The sequence below is a fragment of the Chiloscyllium punctatum genome, chromosome 2 (assembly GCF_047496795.1).
Source record: "Chiloscyllium punctatum isolate Juve2018m chromosome 2, sChiPun1.3, whole genome shotgun sequence".
NCBI lineage: Eukaryota > Metazoa > Chordata > Chondrichthyes > Orectolobiformes > Hemiscylliidae > Chiloscyllium > Chiloscyllium punctatum.
The window spans coordinates 97,446,048-97,472,597 of NC_092740.1; the positions used below are offsets into that span (position 1 = coordinate 97,446,048).

The 26,550-nt window shown below is 39.9% G+C and overlaps 1 protein-coding gene across 4 annotated transcripts in view; it reads right to left on the minus strand.

Annotated features, from left to right (window-relative positions):
- LOC140486934 (dual specificity protein phosphatase CDC14A-like) overlaps positions 1-26,248 on the minus strand; it is a 97,114-nt gene extending 70,866 nt beyond the window's left edge. For 2 of the 4 annotated variants that reach the window (XR_011962675.1, XM_072586143.1), the window contains exons 1-3: positions 25,957-26,248; positions 7,634-7,724; positions 7,101-7,176 (exon numbers count right to left, since the gene is read on the minus strand). Coding sequence is in view for 3 of the 4 variants with exons in the window: in XM_072586143.1 (XP_072442244.1) it covers positions 7,101-7,176; positions 7,634-7,724; positions 25,957-26,071 (282 nt within the window). In the remaining variant the exon portion in view is untranslated. Of the gene's footprint in view, positions 1-7,100; positions 7,177-7,633; positions 7,725-8,001; positions 8,332-25,956 lie in introns of those variants that run through there. The other 2 variants (XM_072586152.1, XM_072586166.1) reach the window with 2 other exon arrangements.
- Positions 26,249-26,550: the final 302 nt, after the last annotated feature.

Consider the following 26,550-nt stretch of genomic DNA (forward strand, 5'->3'; position numbering starts at 1 on the left):
TACAAAATTATATAGTGCATTTTGTCCACTTGAGATACCACATTCGTGTCTCAACAGAGTATAGAAGAAAAATAAAAAGGAATCCATGTCTGATTCTTTGTTTATTTTCAAAACCCTTAGCATATTTGTTGGTACAGGGACCAAGGGCAAGATTCAAGTCATGGTGTCACAGAGGACAACCCATGAACAAATTACAATACTTGCTGTTGCAAGACTCAATGTTGATTTCAAGCAAAAAGTAGCAACTTTTTAAAAATCAAGTAACTGTACTTTAGCAAGAAAATTCAGTGTTAGTGTAAACTGTTGAAAGGATGAATCTACCAAAGATCAAGTGTGTGTGAGAACAGAGACCAGCTACTGGCTTGATAGAACATAACAACGCAGTACAGACTCTTCGGCCCTTGATGTTCTGCCACCCTGAGACACCAATCTGAAGCATATTTATCCAACACTGTTCCATTCTCATCCATATGCCTATCCAGTGACCATATAAATTCCCTTAAAGTTGGCGAGTGTACAACTGTTGCAGGCAGTGCATTTCACACCCCTAGTACACGGAGTAAAGAAACTACTTTTGACATCTGTCCTATATCTATCATCTCTCAAGTTGAAGCTATGCCCCTTCATGCGAGCCATCATCATCCTAAGAAAATGGCACTCACTGTCCACCTGATCTAACCCTCTGATTATCTTACATGTCTCAATTAAGTCACCTCTCAACCTTCTTCCCTAATCAAAACAGCCTCAGGTCCCTTAACCTTTCCTCATATGACCTTCCCTCCATATCAAACAACATTCTAGTAAATCTCCTCTGAACCCTTTCTAAAGCTTCGACATCCTTCCTATAATGCAGAGATTAGGACTGCATGCAATACTCTAAGTGCGGCCGCACCAGAGTTTTGTACAGCTGCAGCATGACCTCATGGTTCTGAAACCCAGTCCCACTACTAATAAGAGCCAACACACCGCATGCCTTCTTAACACATCTATCAACCTGGGTGGCAACTTTCAGGGATCGGTGTACATGGTCACTGAGATCACTCTGCTCATCTACACTACCAAGAATTTTACCATTTGCCCAGTATTCTTGTTACACCTTCCAAAGTGAATCACCTCATACTTTTCTTCATTAAACTCCATTTGCCATCTCTCAGCCCAGCTCTGCAGCTTATCAATGTCCCTCTGTAACTTACAACATCCCTCGGCACTACCCACAACTGTGCCGACCTTCGTGTTGCTCACAAATTTACTAACTCATCCTTCTAGGCCCTCATCAGGTCATTTATAAAAATGACAAACAGTAGTGGACCCAATACAGATCCTTGTAGTACACCACTAGTAACTGAACTCCAGGATGAACATTTCCCATCAATCACTACCCCTCTGATCTTGAGAAACATATCAGAATCTGTCCTTGAAAATTGTATGAACAGTTTAATTGTTACCAAAAGAAGAATTGTACATATGTACTTAAGTGGGCCAAATCAATTCAAGTCCTGCAGGGATTTCAGGAGATGGTGTGGCTGCCTCATGGATAAAAAAAGTTTCTAGGATTACAGATAGTAACTAGGTTCACGCAGTCTCACTCTGTCAAAAGATCCAAAAGCAAAAATTACTAATTTCTACTGATACATCACAGACAATGGCAAAAACACAAGTACATTTTGTCAAATCAGCCTAAGGGAAATGCCCACGAATTTTGATATATCTAGGTGGAATGGTTTGAAAGGAAAAATGTCTACCAAAAAGTTCTAGAGGACATGAGCAAGAAAAGAACAAAATTCAGGAATACAGGGGTTCTGAAGACCAGCCATCTAACTTGAAATATTAATGTAGATTTTTCTCTTTACAAATGAGGGGTTTCTCAGGCACTTTAATTTTGTGCTGTTGATAATGCATTTTGAATAAAAACAAGGACGGAATAACTTTCAAACTAAAAGTATGCCAAGAATATCCTTGACAACAGTTGGATGAGAAACAAAAAGTGAATTTGTGGATCAATAATGATATCTACAAATAATGTCGCCGATTCATGTGGGACATATCAAGATCCTATATAAATCAGTAAGATTGAGGTGCCTATGAAGAGGTACCATCAAAATGTACTACACCAAGAAATCTAATGTCTTCAGTTCAATAATTGAAGTATGTTGGAGATAGCAAGGACTGCAGCTACTAGAAAGTCAGAGTCAATAAAGTGTGAAGCTGGAAAAAGCACAGCAGGTCAAGCAACGGAGAACCAGGGGAGTTGGCATTTCAGGTTGGAACCTTTCATCAGGACAGGGGAGGGGGAAGGGACTTGAGAAATAAATAAACAAATAAAGGTGCTGGGGGAAGACAGGTGGATGAAGGTAGGAGGTGATTGTAATTGGTCAGTGGGAAGGGTGGAGAGGATAGGTGAGAAGGAAATGGACAGGTCAGGTCAAAGGGCAGAGCAGAGTGTAAAGGCTGGAGCGGATTTGAAAGCTGGTGAATTCTATATTAAGGCCGTGTGGTTGTAAGCTCCAGAGGCAGAAGATGAGGTGGTGTTCTTCCTCCAGTTTGCTTGTGGCCTTATTTTGATGGTGAAGGCAGGCCAGGTTGTAAATGTCATCGGGGAGTGGGAGGAGAGTTGAAATGGCTGGCAACCAGAAGGTTGATTGGAGTGTATGGACCATAGATGTTCCCTGAACCAGTCCCCGAGTTTGCGCTCACTCTCTCTGATGTAGAGTAGACCACATTAGGAGCAATGGATGCAATTAATCAGATTAGAGGAAATACAGGTGAATCTTTGCTGGACTTGGAATTATTCTTTGGAGCCTTGGACAGAAGTAAGAGGAGAGGAAAGAGGGGGGGTTTTGCACCTCCTGCAGCCACAGGGAAAGGTACCTGGTGTGGAGCAGAGGTTGATGGGGAGTGCCGACCTAAAGAGGGAGTCATGGAGGAAATGGTTCCGGCAAAAAAAAATATAGGGAGGGGAGGGAAATATCATTTTGGTGGTGGGGTCATACTGCAAATTGTGGAAAATTATGGAGGACACTGAACTGGGAGATTGGTGCGGTAGATTGTGAGGACCGAGGACTCTATCTTTGTTGTGGTGGTGGGGGTGCAGGATTTGAGGACAGGTGTGGGAAACGGAAGAGATGCAGTTGGGGGGCATTGTTGATCACGGTGCAAGGGGAAATTATGGTCCTGAAGTAGGAGGAGATGGGTCTTAACAAGATATTCAAGGATCATGCCTACTCAACAGAATAGGTGGATGGTTCACAAAAAAAATCTCAAAAAACAGAAATATGCATGTTACACAACTTGATTTTTTTTTATAACATGGGATGATCATAGAGTCATAGAGGTGTACAGCATGGAAAGAGACCCTTCGGTCCAACCAGTCTATACCGACCAGATATCCCAACCCAATCCAATCCCACCTGCCAGCACCCGGGTCATATCCCACCAAACCCTTCCTATTCATATAAGCCTCTTAAATGTTGCAACTGTACCAGCCTCCACCACTTCCACTGGCAGCTCATTCCATACACGATGTCATCAAATTCTGGGATGCTATTAATACATCAATTAATTGATCAAAAATGTAAAATAGCCAATTGAACGAGTGGAGAGAATGGTAATTTATTGTGGAGCAACAGTTCTGAAACTGAAGTTTCACATCTAATCGAGAGTGTGGTCCTTACGATGATGCGAGTCAAAGTAACTCAAGGTTACAATGACAAGGTTCCCCATGGGAGACTGGTTAGCAAGGTTAGATCTCATGGAATACAGGGAGAACTTGCCATTTGGATATAGAACTGGCTCAAAGGTAGAAGACAGAGAGTGGTGGTGGAGGGTGCATTTTCAGAGTGGAGGCCTGTGACCAGTGGACTGCCACAAGGATCAGTGCTGAGTTCACTACTTTTTGTTATTTACATAAGTGACTTAGATGTGAACATAAGAGGTATAGTTAGTAAGTTTGCAGATGAGACCAAAATTGGAGGTGTAGTAGACAGTGAAGAAGGAACAGGATCTTGAACAGACAGGCCAACGGGCTGAGAAGTGGCAGATGGAGTTTAATTCAGATAAATATGAGGTGCTGCATTATATGTAAGCAAATCTTAGCAGGACTTATACACTTAATGGTAAGGTCCTAGGGAGTGTTGCTGAACAAAGAGACTTGGAGTGCAGCTTCATAGCTCCTTGAAAGTGGAGTTGCAGGTAGATAGAATAATGAAGACGACGTTTGGTATGCTTTCTTTTATTAGTCAGAGTATTGAGTACAGGAGTTGGGAGGTCATGTTGTGGCTGTACAGGTCATTGGTTAGGCCACAGTTGGAATATTGCATGCAATTCTGTCTCCTGTTGTGAAACTTGTAAATCGTTTCTGAACCCTTTCAAGAATTTTGCCAGGGTTGGAGGATTTGAGCTATAGCGAGAGGCTGAACAAACTGGGACTGTTTTCCCTGGAGCGGCGGAGGCTAAGGGATGATCGTATAGAGGTTTATAAAAATCTTTATGGGCGTAAATTGGATAAATAGACAAAGTCTTTTCCCTGGGGTAGAGGAATCCAGAACTAGAGGGCATAGGTTTAGGTGAGAGGGGAAAAAGATATTTAAAAAAAACCTAAGGGGCAACTTTTTCACACAGAGGGTGGTGTGTGTACGGAATGAGCTGCCAGAGGAAGTGGAGGAGGCTGGTACAATTGCAACATCTAAAAGGCATCTGGATGGGTATATGAATAGGAGGAGTTTGGAGGGATATGGGCCAGGTGCTGGCAGGTGGGACTAGACTGGGTTGTGATATTTAGTCAGCGTGGACAGGTTGGACCGAAGGGTCTGTTTCTGTGGTGTATATTCCTATGACTATATAACTCTGTGAATTCAACTGTCTTACTAAACAGTTAACAGAAGAATACAGGCAGATAAGGTTTTAAAGAAGACATAGGTGTTTGTCATTTTTATAAATGACTTAAATGCAGGCATATGTGGATGGATTCGTCAATTTGCAGAGGACACTAAAGTCAGTGGAGTAGTGGACAGTTTGGAATGTTACAGGTTGCAGGGGAACTTTGATAAACTGCAGAATTGGGCTGAGGGGTGGCAAATGGAGTTCAATGCAGCTAAATGTGAGGTGATACACTTTGGGAAGAATAACAGAAAGGCAGAGTACTGGGTTAATGGAAAGATTCTTGATAGTGTGAATGTGCAGCAGGATCTTGGAGTCCATGTGTATAGATCCCTGAACGTTGCCACCCAAGTTGATAGTGCTGTTAAGGAGGCATATGGTGTGATAGGTTTCATTGGTAGAGGGATGGAGTTCCAGAGCCGCAATACCATGCTGCAACTATACAAAATGCTATTGCGGCCACACTTGGAATATTGTGTACAGTTCTGGTCGCCATATTTCGGGAAGGATGTGGAAGCATTGGAAGAGGTGCAGAGGAAATTTACCAGTATATAGCCTGGTCTGGAGGGAAGGTCTTATGAGGAAAGGCTGAGAGACTTGAACCTGTTCTCATTGGCAAGAAGATGGCTAAGAGGGGATTTGATAGAGACATACAAAACAATCAGAGGATTAGATAGGGTAGACAGTGAAAATCTTTTTCCTAGGATGATGATGACGTCAGCTTGTATGAGGGGCATAACTACAAATTGAGGGGTGATAGATTTAATTCAGAGGTCAGAGGCAGGTTCTTTACTCAGAGTGGTAAGGGCGTGGAATGCTCTGCCTGCCAATGTAGTTAACTCAGCCACATTTGGGAGATTTAAACAATCCTTGGATAAGCACATGGATGATGATGGAATAGTGTAGGGGTATGAGCTGAGAATAGTTCACAGGTCGGCGCAACAGAGGTCCGAAGGACCTGTTCTGTGCTATATTGTTCTATGTTCTATATGGTATGCTCTCCTTCATTGGCATAGATACAGAACACAATGTAGAGAGTACAATGATGAAACTGTATAAGACACTGGTGAGGCCACAACAGGCATACTATGTGCAGTTCCAGTCACCACATTACAGGAAGGATTAGTTGCTCTGGGGAGGGTGCAGAGGTGATTGATGAGAATGTAGCCAGAGCTGGAAAACTGACCCAAGTGGAGAAATTGTAAATATAAAAAAAAAGATTGATAATTCCATACATTCTTTAAGCTCACCAACTTAAAAATTTTTATTGTTTTTAAATGCATAATTTTAACTGTGGTCAAGTAATCAGACTACATTAGATCACGTTTTTCTCAAACATGCAGAATTTGATGGTGTTTTTCCTCCACCTAGTTTTGATGAATGGTCATGGAGAATCAGTTCTAAGATGAAATATATAAAATCGAACCTTGCAAAACAACAAATGCACAGACTATATAATCCAAGTATGAAACATCTCATGATCTAAGCAATTAAACATTTTTATGCCCACATTTAAACCAGGAAATGCTGGCATTTTAAAAAAATACTTTTTGGATATATTTAAACCCTCCTCCATCCTCCAAAATTATGGACTTCAGTGCCAACACTGCAGGAAGATACAATTACAGGACCAAAAAAAAATTTACTTAAACAGTTCCCATTATAAAGTTTAATATTCGGTGGAAACAAAAGAAACAAGTCACTTTCAGAAGAACACTGAATTATGCACCTTCCTCTCCACCGCCATCTCCTTTCCCCAATGTGATAATCCTCAGGTGATTATCTGATGACAACATCAAGTAGTGAATTATTGACTAAAACTCTCCAGTTCTGCACTTATGGCACACTTAGCCAAGCTACCCAACAGCAGCCCCATGGTGCCCCTGCCTGTGAGCAAGGAGGACCAGGTTCAAGTCTCATCAACTCCTCAGGTGAGAGGTAACATTTTTGAATGGGTTGATAAAGTTCACATTTCAGTATTCCACTGTTAAAAAAAGGAGAAATTTAGCCTATACTGGAATGACTGCAGGTGTTTTTTGGAACAACGATCAACCAATGCACACAAATTTAACTTAAATCTCTCCTGGAAAACCCAGACATCTTCTGTAACTTTTCTCACTTATACACTATGGTGGCTATCTTGAAATCTTAGCTGTGGAGCTCTTGACATTTGTTTAAAAGCACATTTAGACCCCCCCTTTCAAAAAAAACTCATTTCAATTTACCTTTATTTTTTTGTTTAGTTTGCAGCAGTATCTGTATAACATGGCCATGTTCAGAGGACCGAAATCTGCATAGAAACTAGAAAATAAAAAATGTAATGAAGAAACATGCAAGTTCACATTAAAGATAAATACCATCAAGTCTGTCCCACACAGTTGTAAATGCTATCACGACAGAATACTTCTTTAGCACCCCTTTACGTTTTTAGGGGTTTCGCTAGTTTAAAATCACACTGCGTCTTAACCACACTGATGAATTAATGTAACAAGGATTGGTCTTAAGTATATAAACGCAGCGAGAAAGACTTTGTGTTAACCCTTCCGTTCAGAAGCAAATTTGACATAATGACTTGGTTAAAGTGAAAGTATGTCTAAATTGACTCGAACCAACTTTTTAATCAAAAGGATTGCTCTGGCATATCGAGGGCGATGCTGCGCAGTAACTGAGGTGCATCTGAGTTTTTAAAAAGTGACATTTCAAAAAAAAGTCTTCCTGATTTTTAAAAAAATATGTCAAGTCTCGAAAATATACTCACTTTTCATATACAAGTTCGTCATCAATGCTAAAATAGTGCGTGTTCGCTGTGTTTTTGGGCTTATGTCGAAGAATAGCAAAATACAGCCGATCTGAAACACAAGTAACAATAGAAGAGATAAACAGCATTGACCGTGCCCCATTAAGGATGTACCGTTGCTGCACATTTACAAACTGCATGAAGTAGCAAAGCGTCTGTCTTCACCCACACAAACAACCACATCCATGGTTCAGGCGCTTCGCGATAGGCTGCTGCCTAACTCGGAACCATTTAAAATTTAAAACCGCCATGCTTTAAAACCACGGAGTTTAGAATCTGCTCCTCAATGTAAGCCATACCAAATCAATATCAGTTACACAAGCCGTCACCTTTTATAAACTCCGCCGCATTAAGCAGCTCTTCTCCGTCCGCCATTCCGCAACTTAGACAAAAACGAAACAAAGCTGTAAAAACTTTTCAGCACGCACTTTAGCTGAAAAACTGCACCCAGTCTCAGGGGAAAAAACAAACACTGATAACCGATTTGGGGCTCGCCCAAGGTCAACCTTCAGTGCAACTCCCTCCGGCTGAGTAAACACTACCACAGCATTCACGGGATCGCAAACATTGCGGAAAAGTGGTGCCAATGTTAGAACAGCTATCGCATCGCCACCGAGGGTCCAAAAGTCAAAGTGGCTCTCTCCTGCCCTGCAGCCTGTCACTCAAAAAGCCGAATGCCCGCATTCCCCAGGTATTGGCCAGCCCCTGGCTGATTTACACTCGCTCCAGCCCACTTCCCCAATACAAATCCGCCTATTGGAATGAGGCCCTGATGGTTGTCAGTGGAAACCTCTTGTCGTCATCCTTTAACCCCGCCTCACCTCTTAGTATTGACATCTCAGAGCTTCACATCGGAAGCCAGTGGCGCTATTGCAGCTCAGTGCATTCCCCTAGAGCTTGTCCTCTGCGCAGGGAAAACAGGCAATCCAGAGAATTAGGCCAGGCAGCAGCATCTTTTCATTTACTATGCTGAGGTTGTGGAATTGCAGTGGAATCCCTGTCAGCATTAACGGTAAGGTGGTTGAAGGAAAAGAAGCGCAGAAGTTGGTCCCTTGGAGGTGGACACAGAAGAGAGCATGGGGAATGAGGAAGTGGAAGAGATTTTGAATACATATGGTGTCATAGAGTCATATAGCACGGAAACAGACGCTTTGGTTCAACCAGTCTCTGCTGAAAATAAGCACAAGCTAAACTAGTCCCATCTACCTGCCCGTGGCCCATATCCCACCAAATCTGTCCTATTCGTGTACTGTACCGATCAAACTGTCTTTTAAACATTGTGATTGTATCCACATCCACCTCAAGACGTTCATTCCACACATGAACATCGTCTGTGTACTACAACAGACAAATAAAATAGATCTTCTGTAAAAATAATTTCTATGATCTCATTTTCTTTTTTTATCCCCATGTGGCTTTTGCTCATTATGCTACTCCTCAAAGACAAAGAAACACTGGGATGTTGCATTTTAAAGAGTCACTGGTCTTGAAACACTAACTCTGCCTTCTTCCCACAGATGTTGCCAGCTGTGTTGTGTGTTGGAGCTTTCTCCATTTAAGTAATACTGTTCTTATGCTCTCCCTTCCAAAATGAACAACTTCTCATTTTCCCATATTATACTTCATTTGCCAAATTTTGCCCAATTACATAACCTATCAATAGCTGCATGGGTTCAAACTGTTTTCTGTACAGCAGAAGAGGTGGGGGTGGGGGGGGGGGGGGACCTCTTTACTGACGTGTATAGATTGAGGGGCAAGGACAAGGTGGATAGGAACCAGCTGTTCTGCAAGGAGGCATAATTTTTTTTAAGGTGAGGGGCAGGAGGGTTAGAAAGTGTTTTTGAGAAATGTTTTTTTTACCCAGCGGGTGCTGGAAACCTGGAATGCACTGCATGGGAGGGCAATAGAGGCAGGAAACATCACAACCCCTTACATGATGCAGGGATGAGCACTTGAAATGTCATAAGATCCATGGCAATGGGCCAAGTGGTGGAGAGTGGGATTAGAGTAGCTAGGTGATGGTTCTTTTCAGACATTAGGACTCCATTAGTGAAAATCAAATCGCTTCTGCAATAGTACAGTATATACTAACAGCAGCAATGTATTTAGGAAATTTAAGATAAAATTCATGAAATAATCAATTGTAGAAACTGCACGACAAAACAAGCTTTATAATACTCTGCATTTTCACCCAGCATACTATAAAAAAGATATGGAACACTGGGATCAACTTATTAGGCTAATTTAGGAGCAGTGATGTTCTAGAGGCATTGCTGCTAGACTTGTAATTCAGACATCCAGGTACGATTCTGAGAAACCAGGTTCAAATCCCATCACAGCAGATGGTGGAATTTGAATTCAATAAAAATCTGACACAAAGATTTTAATGATGACCATGAATCCATTGCCGATTATCTGGTTCGCTAAATTCCTTTCGGGAAGAAAACTGACATCCTTATCTCGTCTGGCCCACATGTGATCCTGTACCCACAGCAATGTGGCTGACTCTTAAGTACCCTCTAAGCAATTAGGGATGGGCAATAAATGTTGGCTGAGCCAGTGAAGCCCTCAACCCATAAAAAAACCAAATCAGAGAGTTATACTAATCTGGAAAGATTGAACAGACTGGTTCCCTTCCTTTTATACAAGGAAGAGAGGTGACTTGATAGAATTATATTTAAGAATACAGAATTGAAGCAAATAGTATTTAAGGAGAAATTGGTTAACAAGGGAAGAAAAAAATAGAAAATTGAGATTAAATTCATATGGAACATAAATGCTAAAATGGGATCTGATTATGTAGATTCTACATAATTCTAGTAAGATGTTCAATTGGTAAAAATGCATGGAACTTATCATGCAGACAATGTCCAAATTGTTGAGAAAAGATGATTGTACATGAAATAGAAATGCCTTTAGAATAATAGAGTCACTACTTTCTGATCCTTGTACAAGAAGTACCACAAAGCCAGTCTATGGAAGGCCAGATTTACTTCATCACATCAATATTTATGGCGTATAGATGTTCTTCAATACTCTGCTCATTTTTTGGTGTCAGCCATCATAGCAATTTGCAAGAAGACCAATTCAAGTGGAAAACCAACATTTGTACTGCAAGAGAGGAGATTGCTGAATAGTTGGCAAATAGACTGTTAGAGGTGTTGGCATGGAGAATGCAATCTTGAATGCTGATTTACAGCTACCAGCAATATCAATTGTTTTACATGAATAGTGGGTAGAAGCTCTCAAGAATCATGAGAATTATCCAAATGGCATTTTTATCTATGCTTTAAATACTATGTAAAACTATGTACAAGACTTGAATCTTGTACTGCCAGCTAGTAGCTAGCAGTACAAGAGACAAAAGCAACTAACATTTCAACCAAACATGTAATTCAGATCTGCTAACCACTATTTAGCACATCAACAATTTCTGCTGGGAAACTTTAACTGAGATGAACTGAGAATTTCCAGTTGTACTTTGTACACACTTTAAAACAAGTAAATTCCATAATTCGTCATAAGTATCATGATAAATTAACTAACTTTTCGTCGTCACAATATTACCCTTTGCTGAAATTTTGGCAATAATTAAAATTTCTGCATTTAACTTGGTTATGCTGGAGGACTTGAAGGGGGAGATCAGCCATTGGAGGATTTCCCTCTTTGGGGCAGGAGAACGTTCACTTTTCAATGAGAGGCTTAAACATCTAGTGAAGATATCACCCAATGAATAAATACCTTCACCTAGACCTATTAGATTCAAATAAGGAAATGGTTATCTGGCATTAGCAATACCAGACTTAATCTGTCTAATTTTCTGCGCATATATATTCCTACTCTATGTCAGGCATAACCTAGCAAGACTCATTTGTCATACTCAACAGTACCAAAAAGCCCTTCTCCTGTGCCATATAGTTTTACCCCAACTTAAGAGACACAGTACATGAAGGTTGGAGGATATAGCTTTAAAACACAGAACTCTTCACATATTAACCACAGAAACTTGCATTCCTTTGACACCAGGACATTCCAAAGCATTCTCAAACAATGCAGCAGTGATTATTTGAAAACTAAATCAACATAGCAGCAAATTTGTATGCAGAAAGGTTTCACAGAAAGGTACATTATCATATAATTTATTTTGAAAGCAGGAAAGGTTGCTTGGCAGTACTTTGTAATCAACCTATTCAGAGATGCCATTGCACACCTCTGGGAGGGAAGATCTTGAATCCAGCCTCCTGGCTCAAAGATGGAAAGCATGGTGGCTCAGTGCCACACAGTTCAATTCCAGTCTGAGGAAACTGTCTGCATGGAGCTTGGACATTCTCCCTGTAACTGCATGGATTTCCTCCAGGTGTTTTGGTTTCCACACTCAGTCAAAAAATGTGCAGGTTAGGTGGATTGACCACGCTAAATTGTCTGTAGTGTCCAGAGACTTGTAAGCTAGATTAATTTCCCATGGGAAATGTGGGATAATAGGGAAAATGTAAGGGCTTGGGTAGGATACTCTTTGAAGGGTCAGTGCAGACATGATGGGCTGAATGACATCTTTCTGCAGTTTAGGGATTCTAGGATACCACTGTTCAAGCTGCTTGGAAATGAGTGACCAAAAAATTGAGTGGGAACAATTAGAGGACACAGAAACTGGCTCTTTCCATAACCATTTCAATATACCATGCTCACAGGTTAATATTATCCACAACTGGATGAGGACTAGAGCGAGTTGAGTAGCCAGTCAGGATTGCAATCCAAATGTCATTGTTCTTCTTTTTCTGTGGATCTCTTAAGATGAACCAACAGAAGGAATTGCAGAATTGATAGAATACCATCATGGCACATTGTGAGAACCTCTAGTAAAGTCTGTCACTGCCAGATTTGATTAACTAGATGACTGTTTAGAAAAAGCAACAGTAATTTTGACAATGAATTGGACCTCAAATGTATCACCAAGGTGTATCCAATTTTTCAGTCAAGTCCTGAAAATGAGTCATAATGGTAACTCTAGGCTCCCCAAAATATTTTCAGTCATTCTATAGCCATGCTCAAATTGTTACAGCTTAGTTCACTACTGTAGAGTACACGGTAGAAATGGTGTTACAGATGGGGCGAGCAGTTGGTGAGAAGCTTTGATTCATAGTTATCAATAGTTGCCTTCAAACGGATTGAGTGGGTTCCCATTTTTATTAGCAAAATGTTAGTGTTTTCACATTCTCAAGCTCCAAAATAGTTGTGGTCTGTTTCAAACAGAAACAAATATATAGAGGTTGTGAGTTCATTTTGGGAAGAGCTAAAGCTGAAAACATTATCCTGGAATCTTATTTGCATAATTTAAGCATTATATCTGGGATAATGCAAGACCTACTGCATGGTTTCTGTTTGACAGAGAAAATAGTCAATAAAAAAAAATCTGAAACAATAACACCAGTGACAAAATTAGAAGCATAATCTTCTGATTTGTGCACTCTGCTAGTGAGATTTGGTGTCTACAGTACATCAGGAACTTTACCTCATTGTGTCTCCAGTGATAAAAATTGCTGCATTTACTTTGTTGACTCGAAAGATGCTGAATAATACTGCCATAATTATCAACAAGTAATCACTAGCTTTTGGCCATTCGTGTGTTTCACCATATAGTAAGTATTACTTGAGGATGACATGAGCGGGCTCCATCCTATCCTGATCTAAAAACATGCTTCAAAGTGAATAATAACTAGGATAAGGAACTCCATTCAGCAGAGCTGAAACAATTGCTGAAACTATCCTAAACTACCCTCCTTTCATAGCTCAGACTCCATCTTCCACTTAAAAAATATTTATTCTTCTCATACTTAATACAAACATAGAAATGTACAGTCTATTCTGCTATAATGCATATTTCTTAAGTGCAAATTGGTTATAAAGCGATTGAATAATTTAGACCATTATTTGTAGAATGCAAACTTTCTTTACCTATATTGACTATAATGTGATTCTGGCCCTATTCATTTATATGGCACGGCTATCATGCAATTTTCTTATAATGCGAGATAGTATGAGAACAGAACTATTGTGTTATATCAGAACCGACTGTGCAGCACAGGAACCGGCCCTTTGGCCCATGATGTTATAATAATCATGACAATAAAAATCCTTTCTGCCTGCCCTTGGGCCATATCCTCCCAATTCTTGCATATTCATGTGCTTTTCTAAAAGTCTCTTAAATGCCCCATCATTATCTGCCTACACTACCACCCTTGGCAGCACGTTCCACCATCTACCCACTCTGTATAAATAAAAATTAGCCCCTGACATCTCCTTTGAACTTCCTTCCTTTTTCCTTAAATGCAAGCCCCCTAGTTTTAGATATTTGAACTCTGAGAAAAAGATTATGACAGTTAACCCTATCTATGCATCTCAATTTTATAGACTACTTTCAAGTTTCCCCCTCAGCCTCCAACGCTCCAGAGAAAAAAACCCCGAGATTTTCTAGCCTCCTCTTATAATTCATACCCTCTAATCCAAGCAGCATCCTGGTAAACCTCTTTTGTACCCTCTGCAAAGCCTCCACATCCTTCCTGTAATGTGGCAACCAGAATCAAATGTAGTTCTCCAAGTGTGGCCTACTCAACATCTTATAAAGCTGCAACATGACATCCTGACTCTTGCACTCAATTCCCCGACCAATAAAGGCAGGCATGCCATACTCTTTCTTCATCACCTAACCTATTTGCATGATCACTTTCAAGGAGCTATAGTCTGGAACCCCAAGATCCCTCTGTATATCATTGCTGTTCAGGACCCTGTCATTAATTATATATTTTTCCTTGACATTTGATCTCCCAAACTGCAGCACCTCACATTTACCTGGATTAAACTTCATCTGCCATTTCTCCGCTCATATCTGCGACTGATCTGTATTTGGCGATATCCTTTGATAACCTTCTACATCAACCACAACTCCACCAATCTTTGAATTGTCTACAAATGTATTTCTCACCCATCTACATTTTTATCCAAGTCATTTATATATATCACAAACAGCAGAGGTCCCAGGACAGATCCCTGCGTAAAACCACTAGTCACGGACCTCCAGTTTGAAAAACAACCTTCCACCACTCCCTCTGCCTTCTGTGGGCAAGCCAATTCTGAATCCATGAGGAACTCACCATGAATCCCATTCATCTTAATTTTCAAAATAAGCCTACCATGAGGGATTTCATCGAATGCCCTAAACAAAAACAGTAGAACAGAGGTATAACTTTCCAAAGCCAAATAAAAGAAAATAATTATGAGAGCAATATCAGATAGAAATAATTAAATACGCTGCAGAAAGGGAAAGTTCAGAAATCAAATCATCTAAAAACCGCATTGCACTTTTGACTTTTTTTAAATAGCCATATAACAAACTGTGGGTTTCTAGAGAAAAGAATTAAAAACCAAGACAAAAATAAGAATGCAATATTATCACAGTACCTCTCAAAAAATCAGTTTATGCAAAATGAAATATATACTCAAGTACAAGTTATTTCATGAATTTCAAAGCTTACAAAATTCAATTACCTAAAGTTAAATTCTAAAGTTGTAAAAAGTATTTGCATCTCCTCTCCTTTTTTGCCCATTCAGATCAAGGATGTAAATAGAATGATAGCTGGGTATTTTCATATTATTGGAGGCAATAAAAGAATGTTAATGCAATTTTAGAATTATTGTGGAATACAAAAGTATAATATGCTTATGTGATGGCTTGAGGCAAAGGGAGAAAGAGCCTTCATGATTCAGATCCTGGAAACATTATTTATTAGTTTTTTTTTTAGAAATGTTTTGCCCATCAAAAATAACACATTGGACCATAATTTACTGTTTGAGAGAATCCAAGGCATTAGACAGATTTAGGACTAGGTAAACTGGATGCTGCCTGAACTGCTGTGTTCTCCCAGCACCACGAATCCAGATTTAGGACTAGGTTAGATTTTTAACATTCTCGCAGGGCAAGTTGCTGAAAATTGAGCTAATAACATCACAGGATGGGAACAGGCATTTGGAACTTGAGGGAGCAGAGCAACTATACATCTCATTAGCCACATTGAAGAACTGTGAAATGAACAGCACAAGTACTGTGAATGGCCGTGGGTCAGTTAGCTCAATTGGCTAGATGGCTAAAATGTGACAAAATGTTGCCGATGGCATGGATTCAATCTTCATGATGGCAGTCATAATTCAAGGAGGACTGCCTCCTCATTCTGTTGCATGCCTCGAGACTGATGCTGCTTGAGACTTTTTAACCAATTGTCTTTCTCTATCCTTTCTGATCTATACCTAGAATGGGTGAATTCAATGTCAACTTGGAGAAAGTGAGGACTGCAGATGCTGGAGACCAGAGTTGAAAAATGTGGTGCTGGAAAAACACAGCAGGCCAGGCAGCATCCGAGGAGCAGGAGAATCGACGTTTTGGGCATAAGCTTGACGTTTCCTGAAGAAGGGCCTATGCCCGAAACGTCGATTCTCCTGCTCCTCAGATGCTGCCTGGCCTGCTGTGTTTTTCCAGCACCACATTTTTCAACTCTGAATTCAATGTCAACTCAGATACAGAAAGAAAAGTACAGAGAGAAAATCTAGAGAGAGATAAAAAGGGGAGAATAATTTAACAAGTTAACATCTTTAAAAACTGAAGAAATGAGGCTTGTAATAGTTCATTTTCAAAACCAAAGAGATTGCTTGTCAGTAAAGAACACCTATTGCATCATTAAAAATGTGCTTAAACTGAAATGGATAAGAAGCAGCAATGTGAGGCTAGTATAGTTCATTTTTGCTATGCAAATGCAGCAGCATCACATTCGTTGGTGAGGCACAAAGCAAGATGCTTTTTTTGCAAAAGCTATTGGCCAGGTGCCAAATTCCCAACAGCAACTTTTGAATTTCTGTGTTTAACTGCACATCTGCCCTTGCTGTAGAATTTGCACATCAATAATGGCAAGTACCATTAGCACTCTGCTATTTCGATAGCAAATTATAGCTAACTAAAAATAACTACCCTTGGGTCAATGCAATGAGATTTCACCTTCAAATCCTCTCCATCACAAAGTCTATGTACTTTGATGTCCTTAGCATCATTCACTTCTACCCTTCTTCAGCCCATCTGCTACTGAAATCCTAAATTGTGCCCTTGTCAGCACCATCCTCCCTAACTTCAGCTCAAACAGAACCCTGTGCTACCTGTATCTTACTCATCCCATACGTTGCTCACCATCATCTCGGACTTCATTAATTTATACTGGTTTTGAACACCCAAAAAGTTCCAAATTCAAATTTTTGTACTTTAAATCCTTTACTGAGCTCATTCAGAGTTTAGTGTCCTAAATAAGAAATTCATTTTGAACACCAAAAAAATCATGAGTTGGTGTAGTTGGCAGGGACAATCCTGACTTTTCTAAAGTGATTCTGCATGATACCTTCAGTACTACCTCTGCAAAATCCTGTATTTGCACTGGTGGGAATAAGTGCCCCAATCTCGGAGGCCAACATTCCAGCATAAAGGCACTAGTTACCATTGATCAGCTGCACTGGACTGGCCACATACGTGTGTGCCTAACACAAGACTTCCACAGCTAGGCTCTCTACTCTTAGCTTCATCACAGCAGATCGTGACCAGGAGGGCAGAGTAAACACTTCAAGGACATCCTCTGGTGCTCTGTGAAATATTGCAATATCTGCACTGACTCATGGGAATCTCTACCCCAAGGTTATCCAATCTAAAAGAAGCATCCAAAAAGGAACCAGTTATTTTACAAGGACAAATAGTGAAAGGAGCATGTTAAAACCCAAATATCTTACCTATCCATTTTAGTAAACTTCAGCTGCCCCACCTGTGGCAGGATTTGTGGATTCGGAATCCGACCACTTAGGCACTCAGAGCCCTTGGAGTGGAATGAAATCATCCTTAGGATGCCCTAAAAAGAAGGATTCTGTGTGGTTCTACATTAAAGCTCACAATTTTTTGCAGGACCTCCAATACGGTCATTATTATTCTGAATATTAAATTAGCACTGCTGCCTCACAGTGCCAGGGACCTGGATTCATTTCCAGCCTCGTGCGACTGTCTGTGTGGAGTTTGCACATTCTCCCTGTGTCTGCGTGGGTTTCCTTCGGGTGCTCCAGTTTCCTCCCACAATCCAAAAACGTGCAGTTTAGGTGGATTGGTCATGCAAAATTGCCCATGGAGTTCACGGATGTGTAGATTAGGTGCATTAGTTAGGGGTAAATGTTGAGTAATAGGGTAGGGGAATGGGTCTGGATGGGTTACTCTTCGGAGGGTCAGTGTCGACTTGTTGGGCCAAATAGCCTGTTCCCACACTGTAGGGAATCTATGATTCAAATTGAGTTACGAATAAAGTCCTGAAGCCAGTCAAATGCAGAGCACACATTTCAGTGCTTACAAAGTGCAATTCCATAAATGTATTATACTTTTAGTACATCTTGGAATTTCAAACCAGCTTTACATCTCCATAAAATGCAACAGATAAAAAAAAATCAATTTAATCAATGACATTGGAAAGAACAATAATAAATACTATGTTAGCAGATACTTAGGAACACCATCACTTGCACGTTCCCTTCACAGCAACTCACCAGCCTGACTTAAATATATATAACTCAAAACCTTCAGTGTCACTGGGTCAAAATCCTGGAACTCCCTCCCTAATGGCATTGTAGATCCACCCATACCAAATCAATTACAGCAGTTCAAGAAGGCAATTCATCACCATCTTTTTAAGGGCAACAAGGTATGGCCAATAAATGTTGGCCCAACCATCATCACCCACTTCCCATGAATGATTAGTTGAAAAGCTCAGCAGGTCTGGCAGCATCTATGAAGAGAAATCAAAGTTAACATTTTGGTTCTGAGGAAGGGTCACGAGATCTGAAATGTTAACTTTGATTTCTCTTCACAGATGCTGCCAGACCTGCTGAGGTTTTCCAGCAACTTCTGTTTTTGTTTCTGATTTACAGCATCCTTGGTTCTTTCTGTTTTGATAGAATGCTTAGCAATTTGGAAATAATGCAGATGAAGCATCTTAAGTAAGAGATATGTTATCCAGGAACAAAGACCTCAGCACTGATGAAACCACAATGGATTTCAATTTAAAACAATGGCCCAGCAATAAAATCAAATACAGAAAAAAAAATTGTATTTTACACAGGCTAAAGAACAATACAAATGTCTCATTAACTTACTGTTCACATTGGTACCTGCTCAAAAGTTGAATGCAAGATTACAAATCCTATGGTGATGGAAAGCAACCTTTCAATTTATAGGATCATTAAATTATTGAGCATGACAATTAAGTCACACTGTGGAGTTTGTATCATTATAATTATCATCATTATCTAATTTGTCCATGAATAGAAAAGTAAACTGAAGTTACAATAATTATATTTATCTTAAATTAGAAATCACATGACACCAGGTTACGGTCCAACAGGTTTATTTGAAATCACAAACTTTCAAAGCGCTGCTCCTTCATCAGGTGAAGCTTGTGATTTCAAATAAACCTATTGAACTATAACCTGGTGTCACATGACTTCTGATTTTGTCCACCCACAGTCCAACACCAGCACCTCCACATCATGGCTACCATTGACACCACAAACTGTCTGCTTAAAGTGGAGAGAGTCTCCAAGAAGATCACTCATATCGACACAGACATCAAGTTCTGTGGAAATGCAAAAAAGCAGAGAAGATCCCAAAAGGACTTCAGATCATGAACCCACTCAAGTCAACCCACAACAGACTATTCTGAGGGACTCTGAGGAGTATGAGAGATGGGATGGTAAACATCTCATACATCTGCTCTACAGCAGACATCGCAACCTCAAAATCAAGACAGAGTTCATATTGTCAGCATGTGCTCAGGACACAGCAGGTCAGCTCTGAGACACTTCCAAGCTGATGAGGCAACAGAACTATGCCACCTACATGCCTACCAAGAACAGGAAACTTGAGAAACTCGGCATCACCATCAGCAGTAACCAAGCCTCACCCGGTACATGGTTGAAACCGATACTACCACAACTTGTCTGACCACACCCTTCAACCAGACAAAATTGAAGTTCTTGGCCAAGGGCTCAATTTTGGCTCCACTACAAAAATGGATCCCAATGGTCTCATGGTAGATAGAGGAATTTATCAGGCAAATGAGACTCTGGGAATTCTTCCACAAACACAAAAATATGAGCAGTGAGTCCAATAAGACAACCAATGAACTCGTCAGAGAGACCCGCAGTGTAGCAAACAAAGAAGAAAGAGTCGACTTGGACACCTCCAGAAGGGCATTGTACACTCAAGCCATTAACAGATGTGTCAATACCAGATGCATTAGCTCACAAGAAAATCCAAAACGTCACCCCAGCAGAAGGCAACACCATCCATGCTCTTAAGATCAAACACAACATAGTCATCAAACCAGAAGACAAAGGAGGAGCCACCATCATACAGAATAGAACGGGCTACTGCAAGCAAGCGTGCTGACAACTAAACATTCAGGAACACTACAGCCAACTAACTGCCGATCTGACCAAAGAACACTCCCGTCAACTCAACAGACCGATCCAGACCTTCAGAGTATCCAATTCACTCTCATCTCATGGACTTCTCGCAGAGGAGACTTCTACTGCCTTCCGAAGCTACACAAGTTGCAAACACTCAGACATCGTACCAGGCAAGGGGGCCCTGTGTGAGAACCTCTCTGACTATGTTGAGGGCATCTTGAAACCCATTGTACAAGGAGCCCCCAGCTTCTGCCATGACACTACAGACATTTCACCCAATGAAGGAGCAGTGCTCAAAAGCTTGTGATTTCAAATAAACCTGTTGGCTATAACCTGGTATTGTGTGACTTCTGATTTTGTCAACTGCAGTCCAACACCTGTGCCTCTACAATATATTTTAAATTAAATTGTGACATAGTTATTGCACTTTGTGTGAATTGTCTCATAAGGCATTCTGCATGGAAGCCTTAGCCAGTCGAAGCCACTAGTTACATGTAATATGGAAGGGAAATGAAAATACTCCTAGCCTTGTAATATGGGTCAAAGTTCAAGAAACTGGGTCAAGTAATATTTAAGAATTGGTGAAAAAAAGACATTTTGTTGTAGCTTTTTGCCCTGCACTCATCAGGGCAATATATATGAATATCAAAGTAAAGGGGTGAGAAGAGTGTTAATTGTTTGGCAAGTGAATTCTGATTAACCAAATGGTTGCCATAAAGAATGCACCAATTAATGATGTTCAGTACTTAACTGCAAAGCTAAGTTTAAATTTTAAATCAGGCATATTTGGTCTGATTGGTCAAGACATTGTTCTAATAAAATGAATCAAAGAATGGCTGTCACATATTTTACTGAGTAGAAGCAAGGGGAGTGTGGGCATATGTGCGCTACATACAGGTGTGTTTTTTTTTTAAATATATGTAGCTTCCTGTACACACATCTGTCCACACTGCTAGCCCAACTGACAATCCCAACTAGCACAATTAAACATCTTTCTGTACTGCAGATCAATTGAAGTACAAGGTAGCATGTGGTGAGGAGCACATAACATGTGAACGGGATAAGGGGTTGGAAACAAGGATATCAGTGAAAATTCCCTGTTTGAAATTACTATTCGTGGTCTAAGAAAAGAATCAATGATAGCTTTCAGAAAATACTTAGATTTCCATCTCACTTTTGCCAGCAGCAAAAAGTGTAACATTATCATCTTACAACAAAATTCTTCAAAATACTTTAATTTCCTGTCTCTGTAGATTAAAAAATCCTCTTTGTAATTTGTACAGCTCTTGTCGTCAGAGTGAACTGAAATATAAGCACTGGGAGTTTGATAAAAAAAAGGAAGGTTCCTTAAATTAAATTAACCATATACACGTCATGTATTGGGAATGAAGCTACTAATATATACATGCTAATCTATAACAATAAATCAGCAATAAATAGAAACATTGCCTAATTAGATCATTACTTCATAAGGGGAAGTGCTAACAAAACATAGATGAAAGGATCCATACACTTCAAGTTGATGATTTCCAAAAACAAATATAAATAGTCAGTGGTTAAAGGGTTATTCCTAGAAACTAAGGAATTGGGGTAAGCACCTAATAATTAAATTATTGTGAGTAATTCTAATTTGAAATAAATTGTTAATCAAATTACATATAGTGATTTTTTAAAAGTTAATTGAGCCCGAATTCACAACATTGGTATCCTGCTTTATATTCTGACTTTATATCCTGTCCATAACGTTTCACCTCCATACCATCACCCCCTTCACTTGCCTTTCACTGGTCTACTGATGAAACTCTCCTCTCTGGTTTTGTTACCTCTAAATATTTAAATGTTCTCCTGGCTGCCTTCCACTTTCCAATCTTTATAGACTTAGATTCATTCCTAACTCGGCTGCCCATATCCTAAATTACACAATGTTCAAATCACTCATCACCATTATGCTCCCTGCATCGAGTACTGTATATGATCCAAAACTGTTTATATGAAAATGATTGTCATCATGTTTTCAAATTCCTCACCTCCCTACCTCTGAAACTTGCTCCAGCCTTCTAACCCTTTGAGATCTCTAATCCTCTTCCACATTACTGAATTTCATTGTTTCTTGACCTACAGTTGCCTCTTCTCTAAGATTTTCTCTCCCTAAACTTCCTGCCCTAAACCTCTGTGCCTCTCCCTCTAACTTTAAGATTCTCCTTAAAGTATTTTTGGGTATCACCTGTGGTTCAGTGCCACCAGTCACTCTCTGATGGTTTTGGATTTATGTTCAACTTCAGGGATAGCACAATGATCTAGGCTGATACTTCAGTACAGTATACAGCTTCACTGTATGGGATGCCATTTTGAGATTTGATCTGGTCATTACCACTTGAACAAATAACAGTTTGCCATATGCAAATTAGCTGCCAAATTTCCAAATTACAATCTTTGTATTGCATTGTTGTAAAGTGCTTTGGAACATCTGGTGGTTATTAAATGTACTGTATTTAATAAATGTAGGTTTTAGTGAAAATAAAAACTTATCTTATCAATCAAGAATACTTCCTGATGGCGATGTGGCTCAGTGTCAACTTTAATTTGTCAACACCCTTGCAAAGCATGTTTTACTATGTTAAGAATAATACATAATACCAGTCACAAGTTTGGATTTCCTATGAGTTGGTGGTTGTGTTTGACTTCTTCATGGATTCTTTAAGGACATTCCTGAGGTATCTCCATTGTTCATATATCAGTCATCAACCTCCAAAAGCAATGTCTCACCCAGTCGAGTTTATTTTTTAGTGATTAGTGCCTCGATGCTGGGCAAGTTGGTTTGCAAGAAGACACCATAATGTGCCTGCCTTTTCTGCCAAGGAATTTAGAGGATCATGCAAAGGCACTGCTGGTATACTCCTCCAGCGTTTTAAGGTGTCGGCTATAGTTGTCCAAGTCTCCAAAGCATTTAGGAGCGCAGGAATCACTACCACCTAATAGACCATGTTTATGGCAGACTGCCCAATTAGTACACCACGTTTTCATGTACAGTCATGCATTTTTTTCCCCAAGAAACAGAGTTTGCAGTGATTCAATGTACATTAAATTTTATATGCTAACCCCAAATTAGTTGGAACAGACATGCTTTCATCTTTCGAGTTTAGAGGTTTCAGTCCAATATTGAGGAATAACATGCAGGTGTCAAGTTTTACCAAATTATATGTTTTGTTGGTTTGAAACTGGCAGTGGTATTTAGTGTCTTGGGTGCATTTGTTCTATAAACAAATCGAATGAGCCTGCTGTCTACACTCCAAAATGTATTTGAATGGGTTGTTGAATGAGTAAGAATAGATCTCAACAAAAGACTGCACAATTGAAGCATTACTTCATGTTTATATTCTAATCCCTTTGAGATAAAGGCTAAGAGATATTTTTCAATAATTTTTGCATTTGTGCAGAGTCTTTGATGTTCATACAATACTGAACTACAACTGTTCCTTCACATATCTTACTCTCTCAATAATAAAATATTCTCTCTAGTTTGTTGTATGGAAATTTAGCTAATGTGCCTTGAGTTTCAAAAGCAAAATTACTGGGGTAATTTAAAAACACTTACTCCAATACTGGGATACCCCACTCAGTTTATTCCTCTGATATGCTATAAATCTACTGTGGCAGAATCAGAAATCACAACAGTATAAACAGCATGTGTACCATAAACATGCATAATACCCATAAACCAATAGTTTCATTCAGATTGACAATGTGATGTTAATGAATTATGATACATGATGTCATGTATTTCTTTCATATGCCCTATTTATTGTGACAAATACGAACCATATTAACATGTTCTACAGATAGTGAGTGCAATTATAAAGTTGTGCTATTTCTAGGAATAGACTGTTCTAAAACCCATATTCTCCACACTTTTCAGAGGTTGAAATGCAGTTTGAATTTTCTGTAATAATATTTGGTGAATGAAGTTTGCATGTACAATTATATAACAAATGTACATAATCCTTTGCTGTACATGCTTTTCAAAACTTAATTTTCCTTTCAAATTCTTTACAGGTACTTAACTAAAGGAGCGTACATCCAATGATCTGACTAATGATACAAGAAATCAAAGGTTTTTTTAAAAAACAATCAACTGACTAGTGCTTTCCTTCATGTTGTGCCAAAATCAGAGGACAGTACGGTGGCTCAGTGGTTCGCATTGCCATTTTACAGCACCAGAGACATGGGTTCGATTCCACCTCAGGCAACTATCCATGTGGAGTTTGCACATTCTCCCTACGGTTGCATAGGTGTTCTCTGGGTGTTCTGATATCTTCCTACAGTCCAAGCACGTGCAGGTTAGGTGGTTTGGCCATGGGAAATGCAGGGTTACATGGATTGTGTGTGTGTGTGTGTGGTGGGGGGTGGGGTGGGAAAGAGTGTTTCTGGGTGGGATGCTCTTCAGAGGGTCAGTATGGACTCAGCTGGCTGAATGGTCTGCTCCCACACTGTAGGGATTCTATAAATCTTTCAGCGTTACAAGTAGAGTACCAGGTATTGGGGCAAAAGATGACAACATGGCTTAAAAATCTGGTCATAAGTCACTACTCAAAACAATAGGATTTAATAAATTTATTGTGAATCACTTTCATTAAATCTAATTATTTTTAAAAATACAGTTTACTAAAAACATCATTAAATCATATTGGCTTTCAAAACATTATTGATCCAGGAGTTCTGATGACTAATACACCACTCAACTTTGTAACATTTGAATGGGTTACTATCTTAGAAGTGACTGCAAGATTATAATTAATTTGTACTCCTTATCATTATAGAACAGCCATGTGTTTGTTTCAAGATGAAATAGCAATCTACAGGTATATCACAATTAGTATATCACAATTGGCTGCTCGCGGTGTGATCTTGTCTACTTTGTGGGGAGCTGCAGATACAAGGTGACTGGTTTGTGAAATACCCACAGGTGTGACCCCAAACTTCACTCACTCAACAGGCATCATTGCAATGGTCTGATTATGTACAAAGACACTGAAAATAGCTTTTGCTTTCAAAAGTTAAAAATATTCTTTCTTCATATACATTTGAAATTCTAATAATTGCTGTCATGGGTCATACCAGTAGGAAACTATGGGGCAACTGTTTGCATCAATGTAACACATGATATTAACACACATGATGTAAGTATGTTCTGAAAATGCAAACTGATAGGAATGATGCACAGCTCTACCTAGATTTCCCCCTCAGCAATGTAAATAACTGATCACAGTTCCTGTTTAGCCCCAATTCTACTGAGCTAAACGTTTACAAGGCTTAGGCTCATTTCGTTACATTCCTGTTTGAAAAGAAAGATAATCGCTTCCTTAGCAACGTAAATCAAACAAATTATTACTATAACCCACACTTGATTTTCAACTGTCTCATAATCTATCTCACTAGTTTCATGCTGGGTTCTGGTAAAATGCCATGTTTGGCAGTTGTGGACCATTATCCAGTGAAATTCAGTAGAAAGGTTTTTTTAAAAAACAATATATTTGATACCTGATTTGCCAATAACTCTGAGAATGACTGACCGTTTCCCAGTACTGAAATAATAACTGGGCAAGCAACAAACAACAAAAATGGTTGAAGCATTTGCCTTTTCCTTGTTTTCTTTACCTTGTCCGCAGCAATCTAGCTTTACAAGTCCAGCATTTGATACGCATCAATAATAATAAACAATTTGCCTCACGTTGTACCATGATATTTGCTCTTCTCACCTTGTACCCTGATGTAAACATCGGCAGCAACTGCCGGCTGCTCCTCCTCCGGCTTCTTCCGTATAGAGCGCCGCTTCGACACATAGCCTTTGCGCTTGTCGTTCTTCCTCTTCATGACGGCCACAGCCCGGCACCGAGCCGCTTCACATCAGCTCGGGCACGGCCACGACGCTGAGCTTTGTAAATGGCGGATCCCCATCCACAGCCCGAGAGGGAGCCTCCTCCTCGCCGTGTTGACTGCAGTAAGCCCCGGACTCAGCCCCTCTTGCTTGGTGCGCTGTCTAAATGACGTGCCGTGCGGGAGGCCGGCAGGAGGGAAGGGCAAAACTGGATGCAAGTTAAGCTGTTTCCTTTTTCTTGATATGGTGTCTTAGTGATTGTAACCAGGTCGGCCAGCTGATTGTTCCCTGATTGGGGCTGTCAGTATGGTCCAATCAGGGAGCCCTGGCTGACATAAAAAGTTTGAAGTCAAATATACTGACACCTTGGTAGATGATTGTTACTACCCTCTGTTGAGTTATTATAGTGTTCACCTGGACAAAAGAAAATGCCCAAAGACTTCTGTTGTGTAATTTGTTACATTAAAGATGTGGG